At 42.5% G+C, this 24,815-nt stretch overlaps 1 protein-coding gene across 2 annotated transcripts; it reads left to right on the top strand.

The window, feature by feature from the left end:
* The first annotated feature begins 441 nt into the window (after positions 1 to 441).
* On the top strand, positions 442 to 15,615 carry C3H2orf49 (chromosome 3 C2orf49 homolog). Of its 2 annotated transcripts, XM_016192056.2 has the most exons (5): positions 442 to 599; positions 4,485 to 4,648; positions 7,871 to 8,249; positions 12,621 to 12,695; positions 14,373 to 15,615. In XM_016192056.2, exons 1-4 carry the CDS (start codon positions 501 to 503, stop codon positions 12,675 to 12,677), a joined length of 699 nt encoding a protein of 232 aa, XP_016047542.2. In that variant the 5' UTR covers positions 442 to 500; the 3' UTR covers positions 12,678 to 12,695; positions 14,373 to 15,615. The 2 variants fall into 2 exon arrangements, with proteins under 2 accessions (XP_016047542.2, XP_007532002.2); XM_007531940.3 differs by lacking the exon at positions 14,373 to 15,615 and having other exon boundaries at positions 12,621 to 14,365.
* The last annotated feature ends 9,200 nt before the right edge of the window (positions 15,616 to 24,815 follow it).

The raw sequence follows: 24,815 nt of genomic DNA, 5'->3' as shown, positions 1-24,815 counted from the left end.
CCTGCATTCAGCCAGAAGCTGAGAAGTGGTTGTTAAATACGTTAAAATTAAAAGAACGTACAAAAACTCAAATCATTCAGACGTATAAAATACCACACTCTCTTAACACCTCTCGCCTTCCCAGTCCCTCCATCGCTGGGGAGCCCTGAGGACCCCTTTGGGCGCCGCTATTAGACGTCACAAGAGGCCGACCAATCGCGGTCCGCCCCGCGAAAGTTTTTTTTTTTTTTTCCCCTCAAATCCTGCCAGACTTGAAATTCCCAATAATTAAAAAAAAAAACCTTCGTTTCTTTAATAGATACTCCGACACTACTTTCTCCCTCGGAAGTTTCCTCCCGCAACAGCTTAGCGACCATCCATGCCCGCCAGGAGAGGCGCCGGAGACCGGGCGCACTCAAACTGACGACACACCTGCGTCTCCGCCCGACTTACGTCATTTCCAGGCCGCTTAGTTCGCGGAGCCTTGTGGGTAGCCGGCCAGGAGTCTCCTGGCGACGACGATGGCCGGGGACGTGGGTGGTCGCAGCTGCACCGAGTCGGAGCTGCTGCTGCACCCGGAGCTGCTGTCCCAGGAGTTCCTCCTTCTCACCCTGGAGCAGGTCGAGTGTCCGGGACGTGAGGCCTGCTTGGGGAGAGGTGCTGGGACCTGAGCTCGCCCCAAGCAACCCCTGTGCTGTCTGTCAGTCCTCCCCGCGTTGGGGTCACCCGTCACCCCCGGTCCTCGCCCCCAGGCTCAAAGGGAGACGTCCTGGGAATAGCGGGAATGTCTGGGAGTGAGAATTTAGCTAGGTGGGGTGTCCTTGATGGCTTGGTAAGAGAAGTCCTAGGCGACCCCCGGGACTTGATCGGAAAGCAAGGACCTGAGCTCGAGAGGCTGAGACAGAACTGAGGGGCCGAGAAAGGACTGCCCGTCTGTCTGTCTGTCTGTCTGCCTTTGTCTCGCCTGTCTGTAATAATTCATAGATGAGGAAACTGTGAACCGTGGGGATGAAGTGATTCACTTAAGGGCAAATGTTGCCATCAGAAAAATTCAGGGCTTCCCCCTCTCGTCTGTCTCTCGGGGGTTGGGGCGGGGCCGCGGGGGACGAGAATAAAAGACCACAGCGCTGACCCTTTCCTTCGGTACAGTGGGGACCGGGCTGAAACCCGGGTTGTGCAACCTGGTGAAGCAGTTCACTATCTAAGTGAACTATTTTCCTAGCCCCGTTAATGGCTCTTGTGCAGTGTTTGCGCTTCTTCCCCTCCTATGGCCAAGTTGAAAAATAAGAAGGCACAAAAAAGTGATGCGTGGAAAGTGGTAGACAATTATTGACAGTTTTCTGTGAATTTCACATAGCTGCTGGTGGCATTATCTTTGTGAAGTTTCCTCGGCACTCTTCGTCTACTTTTTCTCTTTGCTTTCCCGATAAATAGATTATCTTAGTGAAGTCAGATGCCTGTGGTTTCTAACTTCTAGGGCTACACATAATATATTGGATTACTGGGGCCTGGGTGGTGGGGTGGTGGTGTGTGCATCTGGTTGAGCACACGTGTCACAATGTGCAAAGACCCAGGTTTGATTCCCTGGTTCCCACCTGCAGGGGGAAAGCTTTGCAAGTGGTTAAGCAGGGCTGCAGGTGTGTCTCTGTCTCTCTCCCTCTCTGTCATCCCCTTCCTCTCAGTTTGTCTCTGTCTCTAGCCAATAAATAAATAAAGGTAACTTTAAAGAATATTGGGTTACTGAATTCTATTGCCAGAGTCTCTGCTTAAGTAAAAGTTTCACTTTAGTCAGTTCTTCTGCTATTCCAGGGACTGTATCACACGTTAAAAGCCACTGCTCTGGAGTAGTGTTTCCTAGCATAAAGTGTATGAAATTTCCAAGAATGTTGTCTAAGAGACTCCTCAAGCTTTCTCTGTACTTTGAAGTTGATACAGGCCAGAAATCAATAAAGGAAGGTTCAGCATAAGAGAAAACAGAAGTAAATAAAAATATTTTGGAAAAGGCTGGTTGGGATAAGCAGCATAAAATCGGTTTTTTGGCTTAATTCTTTTTTTATATTTATTTTTCTTTTTGTTGCCCTTGTTTTATTGTTGTTGTAGTTATTATTGTTGTTGTTATTGATGTTGTCGTTGTTAGATAGGACAGAAATGGAGAGAGAAAGGGAAGACAGAGAGTGGGAGAAAAAGACACCTGCAGACCTGCTTCACCGCTTGTGTGGGGAGCTGGGGACTCCAACTGGGATCCTTACGCCTTGCGCTTCGTGCCATGTGTGCTTAACCCGCTGCGCTACCGCCCGACTCCCCAACTTGTTAACTTTTTTTTTTTTTTTTAAGATTTTATTTATGAAAAAAACTGGAGGAGAGAGAAAGAACCAGACATCACTCTGGTACATGTGCTGCTGGGGATTGAACTTGGGACCTCATGCTTGAGAGTCCAAAGCTTTACCACTGCGCCACCTCCCAGACCACAACTTGTTATTTATTTTTTTTTTCCTCCAGGGTTATTGCTGGCCTCAGTGCCTGCACCCTGAATCCACTGCTCCTGGAGGTCATTTTTCTCTCCCCTATGTTGCCCTTGTTGTAGCCTCGTTGTGGTCATTATTATTGCCATTGTTGATGTTGTTTGTTGTTGGATAGGACAGAGAAATGGAGAGAGGAGGGTAAGACAGAGAGGGGGAGAGAAAGATTGACACCTGCAGACCTGCTTCACCACCCGTGAAGCGACTCCCCTCCCTTCAGGTGGGGAGCCGGGGACTTGAACCTGGATCCTTACGCCGGTACCTGCGCTTTGCGCCACATGCGCTTAACCCACTGCGCCACCCCCCGACCCCCAACTTAACTTTTAAGCAGTTAGTTGTTCAACTACTAGTTTCAGTTTCAGGAACTGTATTAGAGAAACATGGCAAATAATATATAGAATGAAACCTCCAAACCACAAATCTGATTATGTCAGTGGCATCACCTGTAACTTTTTGTAGACTATAATCATCATTCCTTTTCTTTCATCTGACTTGGGCATAGTTCCCTATTTTTTTTTTTATATTTTATTTATTTATTTTTTGTTGTCCTTGTTGTTTTTCATTGTTGTTGTAGTTATTATTGCTATTGATGTTGTTGTTGTTAGATAGTACAGAGAGAAATGGAGAGAGGAGGGGAAGACAGAGAGGGGGAGAGAAAGATAGACACTTGCAGACCTGCTTCACCGCTTGTGAAGCGACTCCCCTGCAGGTGGGGAGCCGGGGGGCTCGAACCGGGATCCTTATGCCGACCTTGTGCTTTGCGCCACCTGCACTTAGCAGTTATCTATTTTCAGTCCCCTTCACAGACGGAAAGTGATGCCTCCTGCTAAGAGTATTTTTCATGTTTTCTATGTTGGCTGAGCAGTTAAACAATAGTTTTTATTATACTGAGTCTATAAAGCATTGTCTTTAAGGTGAGGCTGAACTTACTGTTTGCAGAGATTAGGACTGCTTTTTTTTTTTTCTTTGTAAAAAATACTTTATTTATTAATGAGAAAGAGGGGGAGGGAAAGAAAGAACCAGACATCACTCTGCTACATGTGCTCGGGACCTCATGCTTGAGGATCCAGTGCTTCACCCATTGTGCCACCTCCTGGACCACAGTCAGTTGATTTTTTTTTTTTCCCTTTTGTTGCCCTTGTTTTGTTGTTGTTATTGTTGTTGTTGATGATTGCTTTTTTTTTTAAAGGTTTATTCATTATTATTATTATTATTATTAATTTTATTTTTGAGAGAGATGCAGAGAGAGAGGAACACCAGAGCACTGCTCAGCTCAGGCTTATGGTGGTACGGGGGATTGAACCTGGGACTGAGGAGCCTCAGGCATGAGAGTCTGTTTGCATAACTATTATGCTGTCTATTATGTTTGCATAACTATTATGCTGCCCCGGTTTATTCATTATTAGTTGTTTTTATTTGTTTTTTGTTGTTACTAGAGCTCTGCTCAGATTTAATTTATGATGGTGCCAGGGATTAAACCTGGGACCTCAAAGCCCTCAGGCATGAAAGTCTTTTTGTGTAACCACTATACTATCCTCAAGGCCCCAGTACTGCTTTTTTCAGTACTTTATGGGACTCTGAAGAATGTGTGAAAATTATTTTAGGTTTTCTCTCTTTTTATTTGATAGGACAGAGATTGAGTAGTGTGGGGAGGTAGTGGGGGGGAAAGAGAGAGAGAGACCTCTCTAGCACTGCATGAAGCTCTCCCCTGCAGAGAGAAAGAGAGAGAGAGAGAGAGAGGGAGAGAGAGAGAGAGCGGGCGCACTCCAGCACTGCATGAATCTCTCCCCCTGTAGGCAGGGAACTAGGGGGCTTGAACCCTGGTCTTTGTATATGGTAACGTGCTCAACTGGGTAAGCCACTGATCAACCCCTTGTGAAAATGATTTTATAATTTGTTGCTAAGTGGTACTATTTTGTCTTGCTAGTTCATTTATTTAAAATGAAGAATGCTGTTTCAAAATGACTTCTGCTTTCTTTCCCACAGAAGAACATAACTGTTGAAAGTGACGTAAGAATAAACAAAGACAACCTCACTGATCTGTATGTCCAGCATGCAATCCCCTTGCCTCAAAGAGATTTGCCAAAGAACAGGTGGGGGAAAATGATGGAACAAAGAAGAGAACACGAGATAAAAAGTGAGACTAAAAGGTACTGGTTATCCTCTTATATGACTCAACAATTTCACTTTTCTTTTTTCCCCCAGGTAAACAGGTTTAAAAAAAATTTTTTTTTTCAGGCTCACAAGCTAGCTCATGTGGATAGTTTGCCTGCTTTGCCAAAATGAGGCCCAGGTTCAAGCCTAGTCCCCACTGCACTGGAGGAAGCTTTGTGCTGTAATATCTTTCCTCTCCTCTGTCTACCTGAAAAAGTTAACTTGGGACTGGCAACATAGCTTAATTGGACAGTGTGCTTGCTTTATCATGAGCACCACTCAGATTCGAGCCTGAAGGAAACTTTCAGGAGGGTGTCTTTTCATCTAAAAAAGTGTGTGTGTGTGTGTGTGTGTGTGTGTGTGTGTGTGTGTGTGTGTGTGTGTGAGGGGGGCGGGCAGTAGTGCAGCAGGTTAAGGCGTGAAGCACAAGAAACAGCATAAAGATCCAGATATGAGTCCCCGGCTCCCCACCTGCAGGGGAGGGGGTCGATTCACAAGTGGTGAAGCAGGTCTGCAGGTGTTTTATCTTTCTTTCCCCCTCCCTGTCTTCCCCATCTCCATTTCTCTCTGTCTTGTCCAATAACAGTGACAGCAATAACAACAATAATAATAACAATGATAAACAACAAGGGCAACAAAAGGGAAAAAAAATAGCCTCCAGGAGCAGTGGATTTGTAGAGCAAGTTGAGTCCCAGCAATAACCCTGGAGCCAAAACAAACAAACAAACAAACAAAAAAATAGTGTGGAGCACTGAAGCCCTGGCTATGAAGGAAAAAAATTATTAAGCAGCTGTGCATTAGAACACTAAGCACTGTGCTAACAGCAGTGAATAAAATTGGGGTTGGGGGCTGGGGTCTAGGGGTCATGGACTGTGGCACAGCTGATTAAGTGCATAGAGTACTAAATGCAAGGATTGGGGTTCGAGCCCTCACTCCCCATCTGCAGGGGAGCAGCTTCACAAGGGGTGAAGCAGGTCTCCCCTTCTGTATCTGGCCCTCCCCTCTCAATTTCTCTCTGTCTTATCCTATAAAATTGGAAAAATGGCTGCCAGGAGTATGGATTTGTAGTGCCCGCACTGAGCCCCAGTGATACCTCTGGAGGCAAAATAAATAAGTAAATAAAAATTGACGATGTTCTATATTAATAGGGTTATCGCTAGGGCTTGGTGCCTGCACTACAAATCCACTGCTCCTGGAAATATTTTTTTCCCTTTTGTTGCTCTTATTGTTGTTATTGCTGTTGTTGTTGGATAGGACAGAGAAATTGAGGGGGGGGAGAGAAAGATAGACACCTGCAGACCTGCTTCATCACTTGTCAAGTGACCCCCCCTGCAGGTGGGGACCGGGGGACTTGAACCTGGGTCCTTGTGCATTATAACGTGTGCTCAACAGGTATGCCACCACCTGCCCCCCCCTTTTTTTTGGTGTGTGTGCAATTGGAACTTTGTCCAGGGATGATCGAATTCATTGCTCTTTGTCACTTTTTTTAAAATTTAGACAGCAAGATTGGAGGTGCCAGGGGAGATACCAGCACCTGAGCTCCCTCTGTTGCCCTTGCATCTGCTGTGTGGTGCTGGGACTTGACCAGGGGCCACGTGTATGGCGGTGCAGGCTCTCTACTGCTATCTCTCTCTGACCCCAGAATTTTCTTTCTTTCTTTTTTTTTGAATATTTATTTATTTTCCTTTTTGTTCCCCTTGTTTTTATTTTTGTTGTAGTTATTGTTGTTGATATCGTCGTTGTTGGATAGGACAGGGAGAAATGGAGAGAGGAGGCTAAGACAGAGAGGGGGAGAGGAAGATAGACACCTGCAGACCTGCTTCACAGCCTGTGAAGTGACTCCCCTGTAGGTGGGGAACTGGGGGCTCGAACCGGGATCCTCACGCCAGTCCTTGCACTTTGCACCACCTGCGCTTAACCCTCTGTGCTACAGCCCAACTCTCTCTTGTCAATACTTTAAAGCACTACAAATTATCGATTGGCTTTGGGTGAATGTAACAACATTTATTTATTTATCAGCACTGCTCAGCTCTGGTGAACCCTCTGCACTACTGCCCAACTCCTCCCCTTTTTTTTTTAATAGAAAGTTCATTTGGGGCTGGACTGTAGCTCGACTGGTAGAATGCACACTTTATTATCCCGCACAAAGCTTTAGGTTTGAATCCTGCCACCACATGGAGCACATGGCCAGCCCCAGGGCACTTTTGTAGATAGTGGAGCAGTGCCATGGTATCTCTCTTCCCATCTCTGTCTCTTAATGAAAAAAAAGGGCCTTGGAGACAGCTCAGGTGATTCAAGCATGCATGAGGCCCTGTGTTCATTCTCAGTCACTGCATTAAATAAAACAAAAACCTACTTTAAAGTGGGCTTTAAATTTCTTGTCAAATACTTTTTTAAATATATATTTTCTTTTTATTTATTCCCTTTTGTTGCCCTTGTTTTATTATTGTTATTGATGTCGTTGTTGTTGGATAGGACAGGGAGAAATGGAGAGAGGAGGGGAAGACAGAGGAGGAGAGAAAGATAGACACCTGCAGACCTGCTTCACTGCTTGTGAAGCAACTCTCCTGCAGGTGGGGAGCCAGGGCTCGAACCGGGATCTTTACGCCGGTCCTTGCGCTTTGCGCCACCTGTGCTTAACCCGCTGTGCTACAGCCCAGCTTCCTCTTGTCAAATACTTTAAAGCACTACAAATTATCGATTGGCTTTGGGTGAATGTAACAACATTTATTTATCAGCACTGCTCAGCTCTGGTGAACCTGGGATCTTGGAGGCTCAGGCATGAAAGTCTTTTGTATAACCATTGCACTAATTTATTTTCATGGTCATTTTATGACACACGCACATGCACATGTGCACACATCACACACCACATACCACACTACTCAGCTCTGCCTTCTGTGGTGCCAGGGATTGAACCTGAGACCTATGTTTTGTCTCTATAGACCTTGTTTCCTTTAGTTTTTGTTTTATTTTGTTTTGTTTTGCTAGAGACAGAGGAGAGAGGCAGAGAGACAGATAATCGAACCTGGGTTTTGCACATAGCAAAACAGTGTACTATTCAAGTGAGCTATTTCACTGGCTCTTAGTTCTTTTAGTCTTGATTATAGTAGAGTGAATTTACCAGTAAATCCCTTTTGGCTGTTGTTTTGCATTCCAGTGAACTGGCTCGCCATTCTGGGTGATGTTTTTCGTGATTGTTCTCTCTCTAATTTCAGGAGTAGCACTATAGATGGGTTGCGGAAAAGACCCCTCATTGTGTTTGATGGAAATTCAACAAGTACCAGCATAAAAGTGAAAAAGACAGAGAATGGAGATAACGATCGCCTCAAGTCTCCTCCTCAGGCCAGTTTCACCAGTAACGCCTTTCAAAAATTACCAAATTCCCCCCCTTCTGTTGTTCTACCCCTAACTTTGTCTTCTACTTTGCCTACGAACAATAAAATGGACCACAGTCATAGTGACACTAAACAGAACCATGACTCCACACTTAGGAAAAGTCCTTCAGGCTCCATGAAGTCACCACCCTTGTCCCCTGCTGCAACTACTCCAGTGAAGTTAAAGAGAGCTGCTCCGAAGGAGGAAGCGGAGGCCGTGGTAAGTGTGTGGTCCCAAATGCAGAAGGGGTGCCATGGTTGCTGAGCAGACCTCAGCCGAGGTGGGACAGCTTTCTGCTTGCTGCTCTCCAAACCTTTCATGGTCCACCTCATTTTCATTATTCCTGTGTTTGAACCCTAGATAACAAAACCCAGGAGGCTAATTGAATGCTTTTTAAAAAGGCTTAAAATATGTAGGAGGCTCTTTGTGGGGCACGTTGCCTAGATTACCTTGGATCTAAAAGAGAAATAGTCTCGTTAACCACCTTCAGACTCTTAAGTTTTTTCAGAGTCCCACATTAACTTTTTTTAATATTAAAAATGTTGATTTATTCATTTATTGACTAGAGACAGAAACTGAGATGGAAGGGAGAGATATAGAGAGGGAGAGAGGTACCTGTAGCACTGCTTCACCATGCTTGAAATTTCTCTCCCATTGATAAGGATCGGAGGGCTCAAACTTGAGTCCTTGCACACAGCAGCATGTGCACTCAGCTGAACATACCACCACCTAGCCTCCTACACTTTTATTAAGTAGCATTTTGATGCTTGACCTTAAGTTACTCTATTTGGGTTTCTGGAGCCATAGTCCTGAAAGGCTGTTACACACCCGCTGCGCTGTCTCCCCCGCCCCTCGGTTGGCTTCTTAGTGCATCTTCCTGTGGCAGAAGGTGCAAAGGAGCTCTTGAAGTCACTTTTCTTTCTTTGCCACCTGGATTGTTTGCTGGGGCTTGGTGCCTTCATGATGACTCCACCATTCCCAGTGACCACCTCTCCTGGGCATGTTAGAAAGTGCTCTGTGGGGAGTTGGGTGGTAGCACAGTGGGTTAAGTGCACATGGCGCAAAAGCACAAGGACCTGGGTAAGGATCCCGGTTTGAGCCCCTGGCTCCCCACCTGCCGGGGAGTTTCTTCATAAGTGGTGAAGCAGGTCTGTAGGTGTCTATCTTTCTCTCTCCCTCTCTGTCTTCCCCTCCTCTCTTCATTTCTTTCTGTCCAATCCAACAATCACAACAACAATAAAACTGCCAGTCCCTGTTTTAGGCGCTGGATTTGTTGGGCTAGCTTTGCGGGCAGGAGAGACGACCAGGGACTCATGGCTGAGCTGAGACACAGTTCAGTCTTTATTGATGAGCGGGGATGCAGTTCGATCTTTATAGATGAGGAATGCAGTGCAAGCTAGCTATCTCTAATCACAATCCTGTCCTTATATATCTCCTGAGGTGGAAGTGTCAGGAAGAGGAAGTATGTAGGATAGGGGGTGGTGAGAAGGGAAAAGTGCTCGAACCAGTGGAGATTAAACCAGTGCAGGCAAAACAGTGATAATGTAAATAGATCACAGCGGTAAGCAATGCAACAAAAGGGGTCTTAGAAGCAGAATTTAGAAGCAGAACAACATTTCCCCCTTTCTTTTTAACTAATGGCTATAGTATCAGGAGTGTGGGGTGAACAGAAACCTATATCGTACAGGCATTTTCAAAAGAACTGGTACAAGACAGGGAGGAACAAGTAGGAGAGCAGCAAGAACCAGTGTGATGACGGGGAGGCTTGAAGGGGTGTTTCCTGCCTCAAAGGGCAGTGCCTATCAGGCGAAAGGGTGTTTCCTGCCTCTGTGGGCATCTCTTGCCTCTGGGGGCATTTCATGCTTCAAAGGGCATTTCCTGCCTCTGTGGGCAGGACCCAGTAAGAAGGGTTTTTTTTTTTTTCCTGCCTCTGGGGACAGGGCCTGCAGGTGAGGGGGCGTGTCCTATAGAGTCCCAAGGCAGCTGGCTGCAAAGTCCATGGACTGCTGTGGTCAGTCTTTGAGAAACCCAGCAGCATAAAGAGAAGCTGCTGCAAAGTTGTGCAAAGTGTCCAAGAGGTATGCCAGTAAGTCTGATAGAAATAGCAGTCCAAAGCAGATGACCACGGAAGAAATGCCAGGGGATGAAATGCTGCACGTCTGTCTCAATGGGGAAGGTCAGCCACCAGAATTCCGCTTTTCTGTAGAGAGTGAGCTTTGGAATCTGAATCTGTTTCTTCAGGTCGTGTCAGGTCACATCATTGGTTTCGGGGGGAGGGGGTTGCTGTAGTCGTACCATCTTGTGGGTGATGTCAGAGAACAGGGGTCCAAATGGATTTCTGGGGATTTCATTTGAACAGATGCTTTTTCATGTGAAGACTTGACAGCTGTAATTCACTTACTTGTCAAACAAAACTTGTAGCAGATTAGAAGTTTACTGTAATTGATAACTCCATTATAATTGGAAGTCCTTTCTAGTATGATTTTAAGGTTTAAACAGTTTAAACTCAATAAAAGGACCATGGTTAGAAGCCTCAGGCATGAGAATCATTAACATAACCGTTGCTTTATCTACCCTGCCCATATTCATACAGTTTTCAGGATTAAACGTTTCCAAGAAGTAAAAAATCAAGAGAAAAAAACAATTTTGGGGACTGTTTCTGGATGTCTCTAGAAATCATGGCTGCATCCAGCATTTTTTTTTAAGTTAATGTCATAAAAATTCAGTCATTCAAATCACTCTCTTATGAAACGCAACTGAAAACAGACAGCAAACTTAAGATATTCAGAGAGAACAATGGGGGGAATCGAGAGAAAAGCAGTAGGCAGCTTTTGCTTCTTTCACCTTGAACCAGATTATCCAGATCTCACCATGTAGCATCATGATTCCCGGAGGGCGTCCTAGTCCAAAAAGCTCCTCAAAATTCCATTTAGGGTGCTTCTGACAGTTCCTACGTGATTGCAGGCATCATTTTTAAAAGCATCTTCCCATCGAAGAAAGAATTGAATCAGGAGGGTAGAACTAACCATGTGTCTCCATTCTTGGGGACTGCCAGAGTACTGGAGAATGCTCTTCAAGTTCGAGTAGTCCTTCTCCACGGGAAACATGGGAGAGGAAGTCCAGAAAACCCCAGGGGAAATCTCCTTGCATCTCTCAAGCTCTATGATCACGGTCATAAGGAACCAAAGTGTGGCCCGGAGTAAAATGTTCCAGAGACAGAGAAACTGTCTCATGAAGAAAGAGTAGAGGCTTTGGGAAACCTCTTCATAAGTAGAAAGGCAGCCCATAGTGGATAGGTAGCCAAACGGCTTTACTTATCTGGGGGATGGGTGGGTTAGGTTCCTGTTCAGGGCCCCATATGCCAGTCTCTGTTTTAGGCACCAGATTTGTTGGGCTAGCTTTGCGGGCTAGAGAGAGATGACCAGGAACTCATGGCTGAGCTGAGACACAGTTCAGTCTTTATTGATGAGCGGGGATGCAGTTCGATCTTTATAGATGAGGAATGCAGTGCAAGCTAGCTATCTCTAATCACAATCCTGTCCTTATATATCTCCTGAGGTGGAAGTGTCAGGAAGAGGAAGTATGTAGGATAGGGGGTGGTGAGAAGGGAAAAGCGCTCGAACCAATGGAGATTAAACCAATGCAGGCAAAACAATGATAATGTAAATAGATCACAGCAGCAAGCAATGCAACAGAAGGGGTCTTAGAAGCAGAATTTAGAAGCAGACCAACATAAAACAACAAGGACAACAAAAGAGAATAAATAAATATTTAAAAAAGTGTTCTGTGTACTTGAAGTATGTAGACATTGAACAATTATAGCTACAAAAAAAAGTGGGAACCTGATGACATGATGAGGCTTGTCCCCCGATTAAGACCTTTTCCCATGATGTGGCAACGCTGATCTACCATTCATGTGTAATTAGCAACGCTGAGTGGTTCAGGAACCAGGTGGTGGTTCTATTGATAGAGCCCGCTGCAAAACCATGCACAGGGACCTTGGCTCAAGTTCCCAGTCCTCACCCACCAAGGGAGGCTTCACGAACAGTGGGGCAGTACTGTAGGTGCCTCTTAGTGGTTTGAAATACTTTTGGATCAGGGGCCAGGCAGTGGCACACTGGGGTAAGCGCACATGATGCAAAGCACAAGGATCCCAGTTCGAGCCCCCAGCTTCCAACCTGAGGTGGGTTGCTTCATGAACAGTGAAGCAGGTCTGCAGGTGTCTTTCTCTCCCCCCACTCCCTGTCTTCCCTCCTTTCTCAATTTCTCTCTGTCCTATCCAACAACAAAATGGAGAAAATGGCCTCCAAGAGCAGTGGGTTCATAGTGTAGGCACCAAGCCCCAGCAATAACCCTGTAGGCAAAATAAATAAATAAATTAAAAAAAAAATTCCTCCTGGGTCCAGTGCATGATGATGGAAGAACTTGGTAGTGGGATTGGTATGCAGACATCCATCATTGAAAGTCAAGAAATTGCACCCACGTGACAAAAGCTGTCCTGTAAATCATGATCTCCCTAGTAAAGCAAAGAGAAATACTTATTTCAGTTGTTCTCCAAGAATAAACTGGTTTCTGTTCATGTCTTTCTAGAATAACCTGAAGCCACCAGAAGCAAAGAGGAAGATACAGCATGTCACATGGCCGTGAGGAAACGTTTCCAAAAATGTAAATATAATTGTAATTGTAGGTTTTCAAACAGGTTCACATAATACTGACCGTATTTACAGAGATCCTGATTATTATGACATTTTCTTAAGAAGTTTAAAATTAGGTTAAAAACTACTCTTCTCCTTTTTGTTCATCCCCTTTCCCCCCTTTTTTAAACTATTGCCTTTCATGCTATGATTAAGAAAGAATTTTTTTAAGTAAGTGATATGATATAAGTCATTTATATTTGCCTTAGTCATATCATTAGTTGCAAGTCTGGCATAAAGCATCTGATGAATTTTAGAAATCCTTAGTTTCAGTGTTTTGGGGGATTTGAGATTAAAAATAAACAAAAAACCTAAAGTATTTTAGTACAGAAATCTTGTTTCTTTTCCCAAGGAAAGTAAAAGAAAAGGCCATCACAGTATCATAGTAAATACTGCCAAACTGATCCTCAAGGTACACCAAGAGAAGCATATTTGTGGTATTGGCAGAAAACAGTTGAGGAAATAGAGCTAAAATTGACTATTTTCTAAGTGTTCACACTGCCGCTTCTCATAAGAAATCCATTGGGAAATCTGTGCTTCCTCTTGCTTCTGCCCTTGAAGTTAGAACAGAGCTGATTCCTTAGGCGCTGAGTGATCAGCTTTACACCTGTTCACTTCTAGGATATTTTTGTCACATACAGTCCTGCCTATTGCGCCTGTGAGCCATCTGATCTCAGTCTGAGTTGGGCTGTCATTCCCTTCTAAGAGCTTAGTCTTGCCGCAGTGAAGCTGGCTTAAAAATCTTCAGGTAACGTAATCATGGCAGAGGTGTTGTCACCAGACAACAGGAAGTGGGAAGGAAGCACAGGGTGGATTCTAGATCTTAAAGCAGTGACGCAGAGCTAGCATAGAGTGAGGAAGAGATGCCACATTTGAGGTCTCGGCGGGGGACAGTGTAAGCAGAATACCGGTGAGGCTCCCCACTAATGGAACACGCTCTCCCACAAAACTGTCACACACACAGGCACCTGGTCAGATTTATGTTTATTTTTGTGAAAATGCTGTTACCATTTCAGTCATAAAGTAAAAGTTGATAGGAACTCGGGTGTCCCTTACATGCATTGGTTCTGGTGTTCCCCTTTCTAACCAAGTACTGAGAGAACTTTATACTTTTGTCATTGTGTGATTAAAGTTCAAATTGAGGCTGTTTGCCTTTTTAATATACTTTAGAGGAGTAGCATCCCTCTCTTGATTTGTTAAAATAGCATTTTAGTTCAGCTACTGGATAGCCTTACAAGACATTCAGCCTTGCGGGTAAAAAATAAATAAAAACTTTAACCTTACAATTTATTGCCACTCTGCCTTCACCTCCACTGTAAATCTGTACATATCAAACTGATACACACTAAGTGTCCCATAAATAGTTAATGTTTCTGCAACTTGGCAAATGTATAGTTACCTGCAGGGCTGACAACTGTGAACATATATGTAACTATATTGAGGGAGGTCTTTTTTTTCTTTTTTTTTTTTTAAGTGCAGATTTTTGGTCAGAATGACAAATTATATTTTATATTCAGTGGTCCCCTCTGCTTCCATCTGCATTGCTTTCTTAGGTAAGAGTTCGCCATTTGACATTTAAGTCAGTGGAAACTTTGACTTTGAAATTTTTCAATAAACTTAATTTTTAATTTCTGGATTTCACTTACAGAGTAGGTTGATATAAACAGCTGAACTGTGTAACTTTGTTACTTCAAATTGAAGTTGCTATTATGAACATTCAGAATCGCTGCTTTACGGAAGCATGTTATCAAGCTGTCTCTTCAAGTGCGGTGCCTTCTTAGGATGCGTAGGTAGCAGCTCATCTGGAAGGGGCTTTCTGTGCAGAACCAAGCCTGCCGTATCATGGGGATCTGAAGCAGAAGTGCTGGTTGGGGAGGTTGTGTGTTGAAGTTTGCTGTGATGCATTTTAAAGGCTAGAAGGACTCGATTGGAATCACAAACAACTTTGGAATCTTCTTTCCCCTCTAACTTGGGTGAATGGGGTGGCTCTGGAGCCCGTGTTGCAGTGGAGCTGGCTTTGCTTACTGTTGGGGCAGACAGATGAACGAGAGGCATGTTATCCAGCACTTTACCACATCCTGCAGTTGGCAGGTGGTCCTTGGACTTTTCTTCCTCTTCCGGTTTCCTGTTTTCCTTTGCACATACTCTGATTCTCTTTGCTTCCATTTCTTTTCCTCCTTTGTCGATCCTATGCTTCAAGCTTAGAATCCCTAGGGGAGAAAAGAGACTGGCCCCCAACCTTTTTTGCAGTGGGGAGGGATCATAGACTGCTGTGTTCATTTTGGAGAATCTCAAAGCCCTGCAATACTAGGGTACTACATTGCTTCATACTGAGTATTAAGTAAAGGCAATATATCTTACCAAAATGGCTCTGTCAATCTAGACAGCTACCAGGCACTGTGGGAAGCTGGGTCAATCAACTACTACTATGAGACCATGATAATTTTGCTAGTATTAAGGTTCTTCAGAATTGCAGTTACCGTTTGAAATAATATTTTGGTTTACTTAAGTTTTAAGAGATGATCCCAAAGCTGATTGAGATACTCATTCAATAGCAATGACCTTTGAAAAACTTACATTAAGTAAAACTGCCAGTAGACTCAAGCATATGTATGTAAGAGCTGCCTCTGTTTGCTACTGTGCAACTTCAGTACTTTTCAGAGGCTACAAACCAGTCAAGATGTTTTTAAGTGTGCTCTTTTATTAAGTGCTTGTGCAGGTTTTGTAATTCACTACAGGAAAGTTTAATCTTGTAATGTACATTTTTTTTGTATGTAAAACGTCTTTTCAGTAGTCTTATCCTTATTTAAAATAAATAAAATTATTGAATAGACCTGTCATTCATAAAAAAATAAATAAAATGAAATGAAAAAAATCTTCTCTGATGACTTGCTCTGCCTCTTTTTTTTTTTAATTTTTTTTTTATTTCCGTAGACTGTCAAAGGTGTCACAGTCTTCCCCACCTGGCTTGCTCTGTGTTAGGCATGATGGCAACAGTCAGGCCACACCGCAGAACCCTATTGTGCAGGGGCGAGTGGCCACAGGTGGCAGAGGCTAAGATGCTGGCTGCCACTGCACTCTGAAGGGTGGGGACAGAAATTCTTGAACCTGTTCCCCACATGAGCTTTTTTTAAAAAACATATTGGGACAAGCCAGAGATTTGGTTGAGGGATTATATTTGTTTGGGGATGATCTTAAAAACAAACAAACTGGGAAATGTTATGCATGTAAAATTATTGTATTTACTGTCAAATGTAAATTTCCCCAATAAAGAAATTAAAAACAAACAAACAAACAAAAGTTTATTCCAAATGGCTAGTACTGCAGACGGGAACTCTTAATTATTTTGTAAATGCTTTAGATAACTTGATACTATGGACTTATTAAAAAAAAAAAAAGATTTTTTTTTTCTATGAATGGGAAATTAAAAAAAAAATCTTATGTCCCTTTAGGTTATTTTCACTGAGTTACTTTGTACTAGCTGAAGTGCTTGACTCTGTTAGTTAATTAAACTTGGTTGCCTCTCCTGTGTGAAAGAAGAAACGAAAGTATGAATTAATTAAGGATCTACTACAGAGAAGACAAAGTGATCAATCAAATAAATGGTTAATAATATATTAACAGAAAATCAAGTCAAGTTGTAAGATTGTGAAGAGTAGAGAAGGTAGGCTGTGGAGGGAGCTGCTTTAAATCTAGTGGCTAGGAAAGGCCACTAGATTTATAAAATCCAGGAGATTTTATATATTCTTATTTGTATGTGTTGTGTGTGTGTGTATTTGGGGGAGTGGCATGGGGGAAGTCCAGGCCTCACACAAATGTGATCTCACTGCTCCTGGACTTTTTTTCTGTTTGGGATAGGAGACGGAGAGACACCATGGCTTCCCTTGGTTCCCTGGTGTTCCCATTTTGTGTTGGGGGTCAGGCCCAAGCCCCAAACATGGCCAGGCCCCTGCCCTACCAGGAGAGCGACCTCTTGCTGCCAAGAGAAGTTTCAGATTTGCAGAAGATTGGCCAATATAATACCGTTTCTATATTTTACACACCCACTTCCCTGTTACTAATGTGCATACATATGGTTATTTATTTATTTTTTCATTTCTTTATTGGGGTATTAATGTTTTACCGTCGACAGTAAATACACGTATGGTCTTTTTTTGTTGGACCAATATCAATATATATCAATACAATATCAATACTTAGCTATATCCAATACAATATCAATACTTAGCTATAGCCCCTAACTATTCAGATTTCCTTCATTTTTACCCAGTTTTTTTTTAAGAACAATTTTTTTTTAAAGATTTTATTTATTTATGAGAAAGATAGGAGGAGAGAGAAAGAACCAGACATCACTCTGGTACATGTGCTGCCAGGGATTGAACTCAGGACCTCATGCTTGAGAGTCCAAAGCTTTATCACTATGCCACTTCCTGGACCACCCCAATGTAGTTTTTGACAGTTTCTCAGAATCCTTATATTTTTCACGACCATGACAACTTTGAGGCAAAACATTTGGATTTTGGAGAAATGTCCCTCAAATAGAGATTGTCTTAGGTTTTTCTCATGATTAGACTGTAGTTGTGGACTATTGGGGATGGTCACAGAAGTGTCATTTTTATCATATTGCATGAAGGATTGGTACTACTTTGTGTGTGCGTATGTGTCACCAGGGCCTCACACATACTATTTCTGGAGCTCATGGGACATTTTTTTCTTGCTTTTTTTTTTTTTTTTTAAGGCTGTGAACCACTTCAGTTTCATTTAATGCCCTGGTAACAAACGAAGGGTGCTTTCAAAATCTCTGAATGAGTGCCACTACAGATGATTGAAAACACAATGTAGTACTGGTATTCTACTTTAGTATGGTTTATCTTTGTGATCTGGGTTTATTAGACTCATTTATGACTTTTAGGCAGCCATCTGTAAAGATCGACTGTGTCCATTTATAGAAATAATACTTCAGTACATCCTTGACTTGATTTGCGTTGAGGATGGGAATGTCTCTGCAGTTCCACCAGATTGTTCAGTTGCAGAACATGTCATTTTTAAAATATTTTTTTAATTCCTTTTTGGCGCAGGTGCCGCCATGCGAGCTGCTTGACACGGTACCAGCTTCGCAGGAAGTTCAGCACGGCTGGACTCTCCAGGCCAAACTGAAACCATCTCACCTTTTGCCATGATTAAGCTCTGTGTGGTCTTAATAATATTTACCTATGGCCAAGCTCAGAGCCTGACCAAATGACAAAAATAATGACAAAACCTGCACTGCACTTGATCATAATGGAATAAGCAATATCAGTAATGCAGAATTTTTCAGGAGGCCCCAATAGGAAAAAATGTTTTCCCCTTCATCTACGCCACTTCCTTTAGTATTCCCCCTAAAATATAGAGAAAGATTGGTGGTTCCCGCAGTGGAGGGGCCATCTTACATAGCATAATTAATTAATGGAAAGTTATGGTACCTGCCTAGATACAATGGGCCTTTTAATCTACCATCCACCACTATGCTCCCACTTCCTTATGCAGGAATAGTACACAAGAACCTAGGTCACATAGTGAGCATACACAGAAGATGGATTCTAGCTAGACAGTTTAACTTTATGGAGAGGCTGGCCAGGTCAGCACCACCTTGGTGCCTTCTCAGTAAGGAACAAAACAAAGCTCCTTGATCAAACAATGGAATAGATTTTATGAAAAATGGGCTGCTCAATTTGTTTAAGGCCCCTAGAAATATAACAAGCTTGAACTTTCTATGAACCATTGGCTTCTGATGCATAGGGGCAAGAGAATGGCATAAACATACAGGTAGAATATTAATCTTAATAGGACATTTGCCTAGCACACAGGTACAGGAATAACAAAAAACATAGAAACTGTGATGTGATCTCTAGGGAGGAAAGTGCCCCTGGAATTTGAATGTTCCACAAGCAGGAGGTGTTCCCTACCTGTGCTGTTCTTACTTGGTGATTTTTGTTTTAATAATCAATACCTTGGTGATTTTTGTTTTAATGATCTAAGCCTTATGAGACTATAAAAATAAAGTTCTGCTTAAGTAAGACAGGATGTCTGCTTGAGCTTGATTCAACATCAACTCACTCGCCTCTCATTCTTCATTCTTTGCTGGCACTCCTCCTCCAGGTTACCCTAATAACCTGCTGGGGCTGGCCCCCGGCACCCTTTTATTACCCTTATTGTTTTATTGTTGCAGTTATTGTTATTGATGTCGTCGTTGTTGGATAGGACAGAGAGAAATAGAGGAGGGGAAGACAGGGGGAGAGAAAGATAGACACATGAGACCTGCTTCACTGCCTGTGAAGCGACCCCCCTGCAGGTGGGGAGCCGGGGGCTCGAACCGGGATCCTTACACCAGTCTTTGTACTTTGCGCCACGTGTGCTTAACCTGCTGCATTACCACTCGACTCCCACAGAACATGTCATTTTAACATATCTTAGGATATAGCTAAGGACAGAAGGTCACTGTTACCACCGTTCTGAAAAGGAGTGCAGAATGGTTTTCGTTTTGTTTCCCACCAGAACACTGCTTAGTTCTAGCTTATGGTGGTGCTGGGACTTTGGAGCCTTAGGCATGAGAGTCTGTTTGAATAACCACTAGATGTTCTCTCTCTGCCCAAAGAGTGTAATGACCATAAATCAACCCAATGCCTTCCACAAACAGCTTCCAAGATGATTTTACAGACGACTGCCGAACTTGTACCTCAGTCTAAGAGTCTCACTGCAGTCATCTTTTCTCTATTTTTTAAAAAATTTTATTTATTTATTTCTTTATTGGGGAATTAATGTTTTACATTCAACAGTAAATACAATAGTTTGTACATGCATAACATTCCCCAGTTTCCCATTTAACAATACAAGCCCCACTATGTCATTTATCATCCTTCATGGACCTGTATTCTCCCCACCTCCCCACCCCCACCCCAGAGTCTTTTACTTTGGTGCAATACACCAATTCCATTTCAGGTTCTACTTGTGTTTTCTTTTCTGGTCTTGTTTTTCAACTTCTTCCTAGAGTGAGATCATCCCATATTCATCCTTCTGTTTCTGACCTATTTCACTCAACATGATTTTTTCAAGCTCCATCCAAGATCAGCTGAAAACGGTGAAGTCACCATTTTTTACAGCTGAGTAGTATTCCATTGTGTATATATACCACAACTTGCTCAGCCACTCATCTGTTGTTGGACACCTGGGTTGCTTCCAGGTTTTGGCTATTACAAATTGTGCTGCCAAGAACATATGTGTACACAGATCTTTTTGGATGGATGTGTTGGGTTCCTTAGGATATATCCCCAGGAGAGGAATTGCAGGGTCATAGGGTAGGTCCATTTCTAGCCTTCTGAGAGTTCTCCAGACTGTTCTCCACAGAGGTTGGACCAATTGACATTCCCACTAGCAGTGCAGAAGGGTTCCTTTGACCCCACACCCTCTCCAGCATTTGCTGCTGTTACCTTTTCTGATGTATGACATTCTCACAGGAGTGAAGTGGTATCTCATTGTTGTCTTGATTTGCATTTCTCTGACAATCAGAGACTTGGAGCATTTTTTCATGTGTTTCTCGGCCTTTTGGATCTCTTCTGTGGTGAATATTCTGTCCAAGTCCTCCCCCCATTTTTGGATGGGGTTATTTGTTGTCTTGTTGTTGAGTGTAGCAAGCTCTTTATATATGTTGGTTATTAAACTCTTGTCTGATGTATGGCATGTAAAGATCTTCTCCCATTCTGTGAGGGGTCTTTTGGTTTGGGTAGTGGTTTCTTTTGCTGTGAAGAAGCTTTTTAATTTGATGTAGTCCCATAGGTTTATACTTGCTTTAGTCTTCTTTGTTATTGGATTCGTTTCATTGAAGATGTCTTTAAAATGTATGCGGAAAAAAGTTCTGCCAATATTTTCCTCTAAGTATTTGATAGTTTGTGGTCTAACATCCAAGTCCTTGATCCACTTGGAATTTACTTTTGTATTTGGTGAAATACAGTGATTCAGTTTCATTCTTCTGCATGTTTCAACCCATTGTTTCCAACACCATTTGTTGAAGAGACTCTGCTTTCTCCATGTAATAGTCTGGGCCCCTTTGTCAAAGATTAGATGTCCATAGGTGTGGGGCCTCATTTCTGGGCTCTCAGTTCTATTCCACTGGTCATTGTGTCTGTTCATGTTCCAGTACCAAGCAGTTTTGATGACAATGGCCCTATAATACAGTTTGAGATCTGGGAGTGTGATGCCTCCGGTTCTGTTCTTTTTTCTCAAGATTGTTTTGGCAATTCTAGGTCTTTTCTGGTTCCAGATAAACATTTGTAGCATTTTTTCTATTCTCCTAAAAAATGTGCTTGGGATTTTGATGGGGATGGCATTAAATTTGTAGATGGCTCTGGGTAATATATTCATTATGATGATGTTAATTCTTCCAACACATGAACATGGAATATCTTTCCACTTCTTTGTGTCTTTTTCATTTTCTTTTTTTTTTTTTTTAATGAGAGTGTTATCTGAAAACAGTGTGTGATGATCACTTGTTCCGACCGTTGTGATGGGCAGCCTCAGGGACCCCTTTATGATTCCCTTCTGCATTGTGAGTGTCCCTCCCCCCTACACTGCACCCCCATTCCCCTGTGGGTGGCAACCTCCATCCCTATCACAATGTCATGGGCAAGACTTCCATACCGCCTACTAAACTTCAAACAGTAGGGCAAGAAATATTTCCAGTTCTCTTTTTTTTTTTTTTTTATGCTTTCACCAATATTGCTAGTACAGTTTTTTTTTTTTTTTTATTAAAGAAAGGATTAATTAACAAAACCATAGGGTAGGAGGGGTACAACTCCACACAATTCCCGCCACCCAATCTCCATAACCCACCCCCTCCCCTGATAGCTTTCCCATTCTCTATCTCTCTGGGAGCATGGACCCAGGGTCATTGAGGGTTGCAGAAGGTAGAAGGTCTGGCTTCTGTAATTGCTTCCTCGCTGAACATGGGCGTTGACTGGTCAGTCCATACTCCCAGTCTGCCTCTCTCTTTCCCTAGTAGGATGGGTCTCTGGGGAAGCTGAGCTCCAGGACACATTGGTGGTGTCTTCAATCCAGGGAAGTCTGGCCGGCATCCTGATGACACCTGGAACCTGGTGACTGAAAAGAGAGTTAACATACAAAGCCAAACAAATTGTTGAGCAATCATGGACCCAAAGCTTGGAAAAGTGGAGAGGAAGTATTAGGGAGGTACTCACTGCAAACTCTAGTATACTTCTGCTTTCTTACTTTGGTGCCATACTCCAAACTCAGTCAATTTCTGCTTTGCGTTTCTACTTCTTTTTTTTTTTTTTTTTTTTACATGCATAACATTCCCCAGATTCCCATTTAGCAATACAACCCCCACTATTTCATTCATCATTTTTCATGGACCTGTATTCTCCCCACCCACCCACCCACCCCAGAGTCTTTTACTTTGGTGTAATACTCCAATTCCATTTCAGGTTCGACTTGTGTTTTCTTTTCTAATCTTGTTTTTCAACTTCGGCCTGAGAGTGATATCATCCCGTATTCATCCTTCTGTTTCTGACTTATTTCACTCAACATGATTTTTTCAAGGTCCATCCAAGATCGGCTGAAAACGGTGAAGTCACCATTTTTTACAGCTGAGTAGTATTCCATTGTGTATATATACCACAACTTGCTCAGCCACTCATCTGTTGTTGGACACCTGGGTTGCTTCCAGGTTTTGGCTATTACAAATTGTGCTGCCAAGAACATATGTGTACACAGATCTTTTTGGATGGATGTGTTGGGTTCCTTAGGATATATCCCCAGGAGGGGAATTGCAGGGTCATAGGGTAGGTCCATTTCTAGCCTTCTGAGAGTTCTCCAGACTGTTCTCCACAGAGGTTGGACCAATTGACATTCCCACCAGCAGTGCAGGAGGGTTCCTTTGACCCCACACCCTCTCCAGCATTTGCTGCTGTTACCTTTTCTGATGTGTGACATTCTCACAGGAGTGAAGTGATATCTCATTGTTGTCTTGATTTGCATTTCTCTGACAATCAGAGACTTGGAGCATTTTTTCATGTGTTTCTCGGCCTTTTGGATCTCTTCTGTGGTGAATATTCTGTCCAATTCCTCCCCCCATTTTTGGATGGGGTTATTTGTTGTCTTGTTGTTGAGTCTGGTAAGCTCTTTATATATGTTGGTTATTAAACTCTTATCTGATGTATGGCATGTAAAGATCTTCTCCCATTCTGTGAGGGGTCTCTTGATTTGGGTAGTGGTTTCTTTTGCTGTGAAGAAGCCTTTTAATTTGATGTAGTCCCATAGGTTTATACTTGCCTTAGTCTTCCTTGTAATTGGATTCGTTTCATTGAAAATGTCTTTAAAATGTATGCGGAAAAATTGTTTTGGCAATTTTAGGTCTTTTTTTAGGTCTTTTCTGGTTCCAGATAAACATTTGTAGCATTTGTTCTATTCTCCTAAAAAATGTGGTTGGGATCTTGATGGGGATAGCATTAAATTTGTAGATGGCTCTGGGTAGTATATTCATTTTTGATGATGTTAATTCTACCAACCCATGAACATGGAATATCTTTCCACTTCTTTGTGTCTTTTTCAATTTCCTTGAGTAGTAACTCATAATTTTCAGTATACAAGTCTTTCATTTCCTTGGTTAGGTTTACTCCTAGATATTTTATTGTTTTAGTTGCTATAGTAAAAGGAATTGATTTCTGGATTTCAATTTCTTCTAGCTTAGTGTTTGCATAGAGGAATGCCACTGACTTTTGAATGTTAATTTTGTAGCCTGACACCTTGCTGTATTGGCTGATGATTTCCAAAAGCATCTTGCTGGACTCTTTAGGTTTTTCTGTGTATACTATCATGTCACCTGCAAACAGGGAGAGTTTGGTTTCTTCTCTTCCAGTCTGTGTCCCATTAATTCCTTGGTCCTGCCTGATTGCTATGGCAAGAACTTCCAACACTATGTTGAATAGTAATGGCGATAATGGGCATCCCTGTCAAGTACCTGATCTGAGTGGAAATGCTTCCAGTTTTTCACCATTGAATATGATGTTGGCTGTAGGTTTGCTATATATAGACTCCACTATCTTCAGAAATTTTCCATCTATTCCCATTTTTGTAGTGTTTTGATCATAAAGGGATGTTGTATTTTGTCAAAGGCTTTCTCTGCATCTATTGATATGACCATGTGGTTTTTGGTCTTGCTTTTGTTGATGTGGTGGATCACATTGATTGATTTACATATATTTAACCAACCTTGCATGCCTGGGATAAACCCCACTTGGTCATGATGAACAATCTTTTAGATATACTGCTGTATCCGGTTGGCTAGAATTTTGTTCAATATTTTCGCATCTATGTTCATCAGAGATATTGGTCTGTAGTTTTCTTTTTTGGTTGTGTCCCTGTCTGCTTTTGGTATCAGGGTGATGTTGGCTTCATAGAAGCTGGCAGGGAGTATTCCAGTGTCTTCAATCTTCTGGAAGACTTTTAAAAGTAGAGGTATTACTTCTTCTTTGAAGGTTTTGTAGAATTCATTTGTAAAGCCATCTGGTCCAGGACTTTTATTTTTGGGGAGATTTTTTGATAACTGTTTCAATTTCATTAGCTGTGATGGGCCTGTTCATGTTATCCACTTCCTCTTTACTTAGTTTTGGAAGTTGGTAGGTATCTAGGAAATCAGCCATTTCTTCCAGGTTCTCTAGCTTGGTGGCATATAGTTGTTCATAGAAGCTTTGCATGATATGTTGAATTTCTGCGGTGTCTGTTGTGATATCTCCTCTTTCATTTAGTATCCGATTTATTTGGGTCTTCTTCCTTTTTAGTTTTGTGAGTCTGGCTAAAAGTTTGTCGATTTTGTTCACTCTTTCGAAGAACCAACATTTACTTTCGTTGATCTTTCGTATGGTTTTCTTATTCTCAATGTTATTGATTTCTGCCCTAACTTTAGTGATTTCTGTCCTTCTGGTTGCTTTAGGGTTCCTTTGTTGTTCTTCTTCTAGGTCTTTAAGATGTGCAATCAGGCTGTTTATTTGTGCTTTTTTTTGTTTCCTAATGTGTGCTTGTATAGCTATGAACTTCCCTC

This window comes from Erinaceus europaeus, chromosome 3 (genome assembly GCF_950295315.1).
Source record: "Erinaceus europaeus chromosome 3, mEriEur2.1, whole genome shotgun sequence".
NCBI lineage: Eukaryota > Metazoa > Chordata > Mammalia > Eulipotyphla > Erinaceidae > Erinaceus > Erinaceus europaeus.
This window is presented reverse-complemented; position numbering and strand designations above follow the sequence as displayed.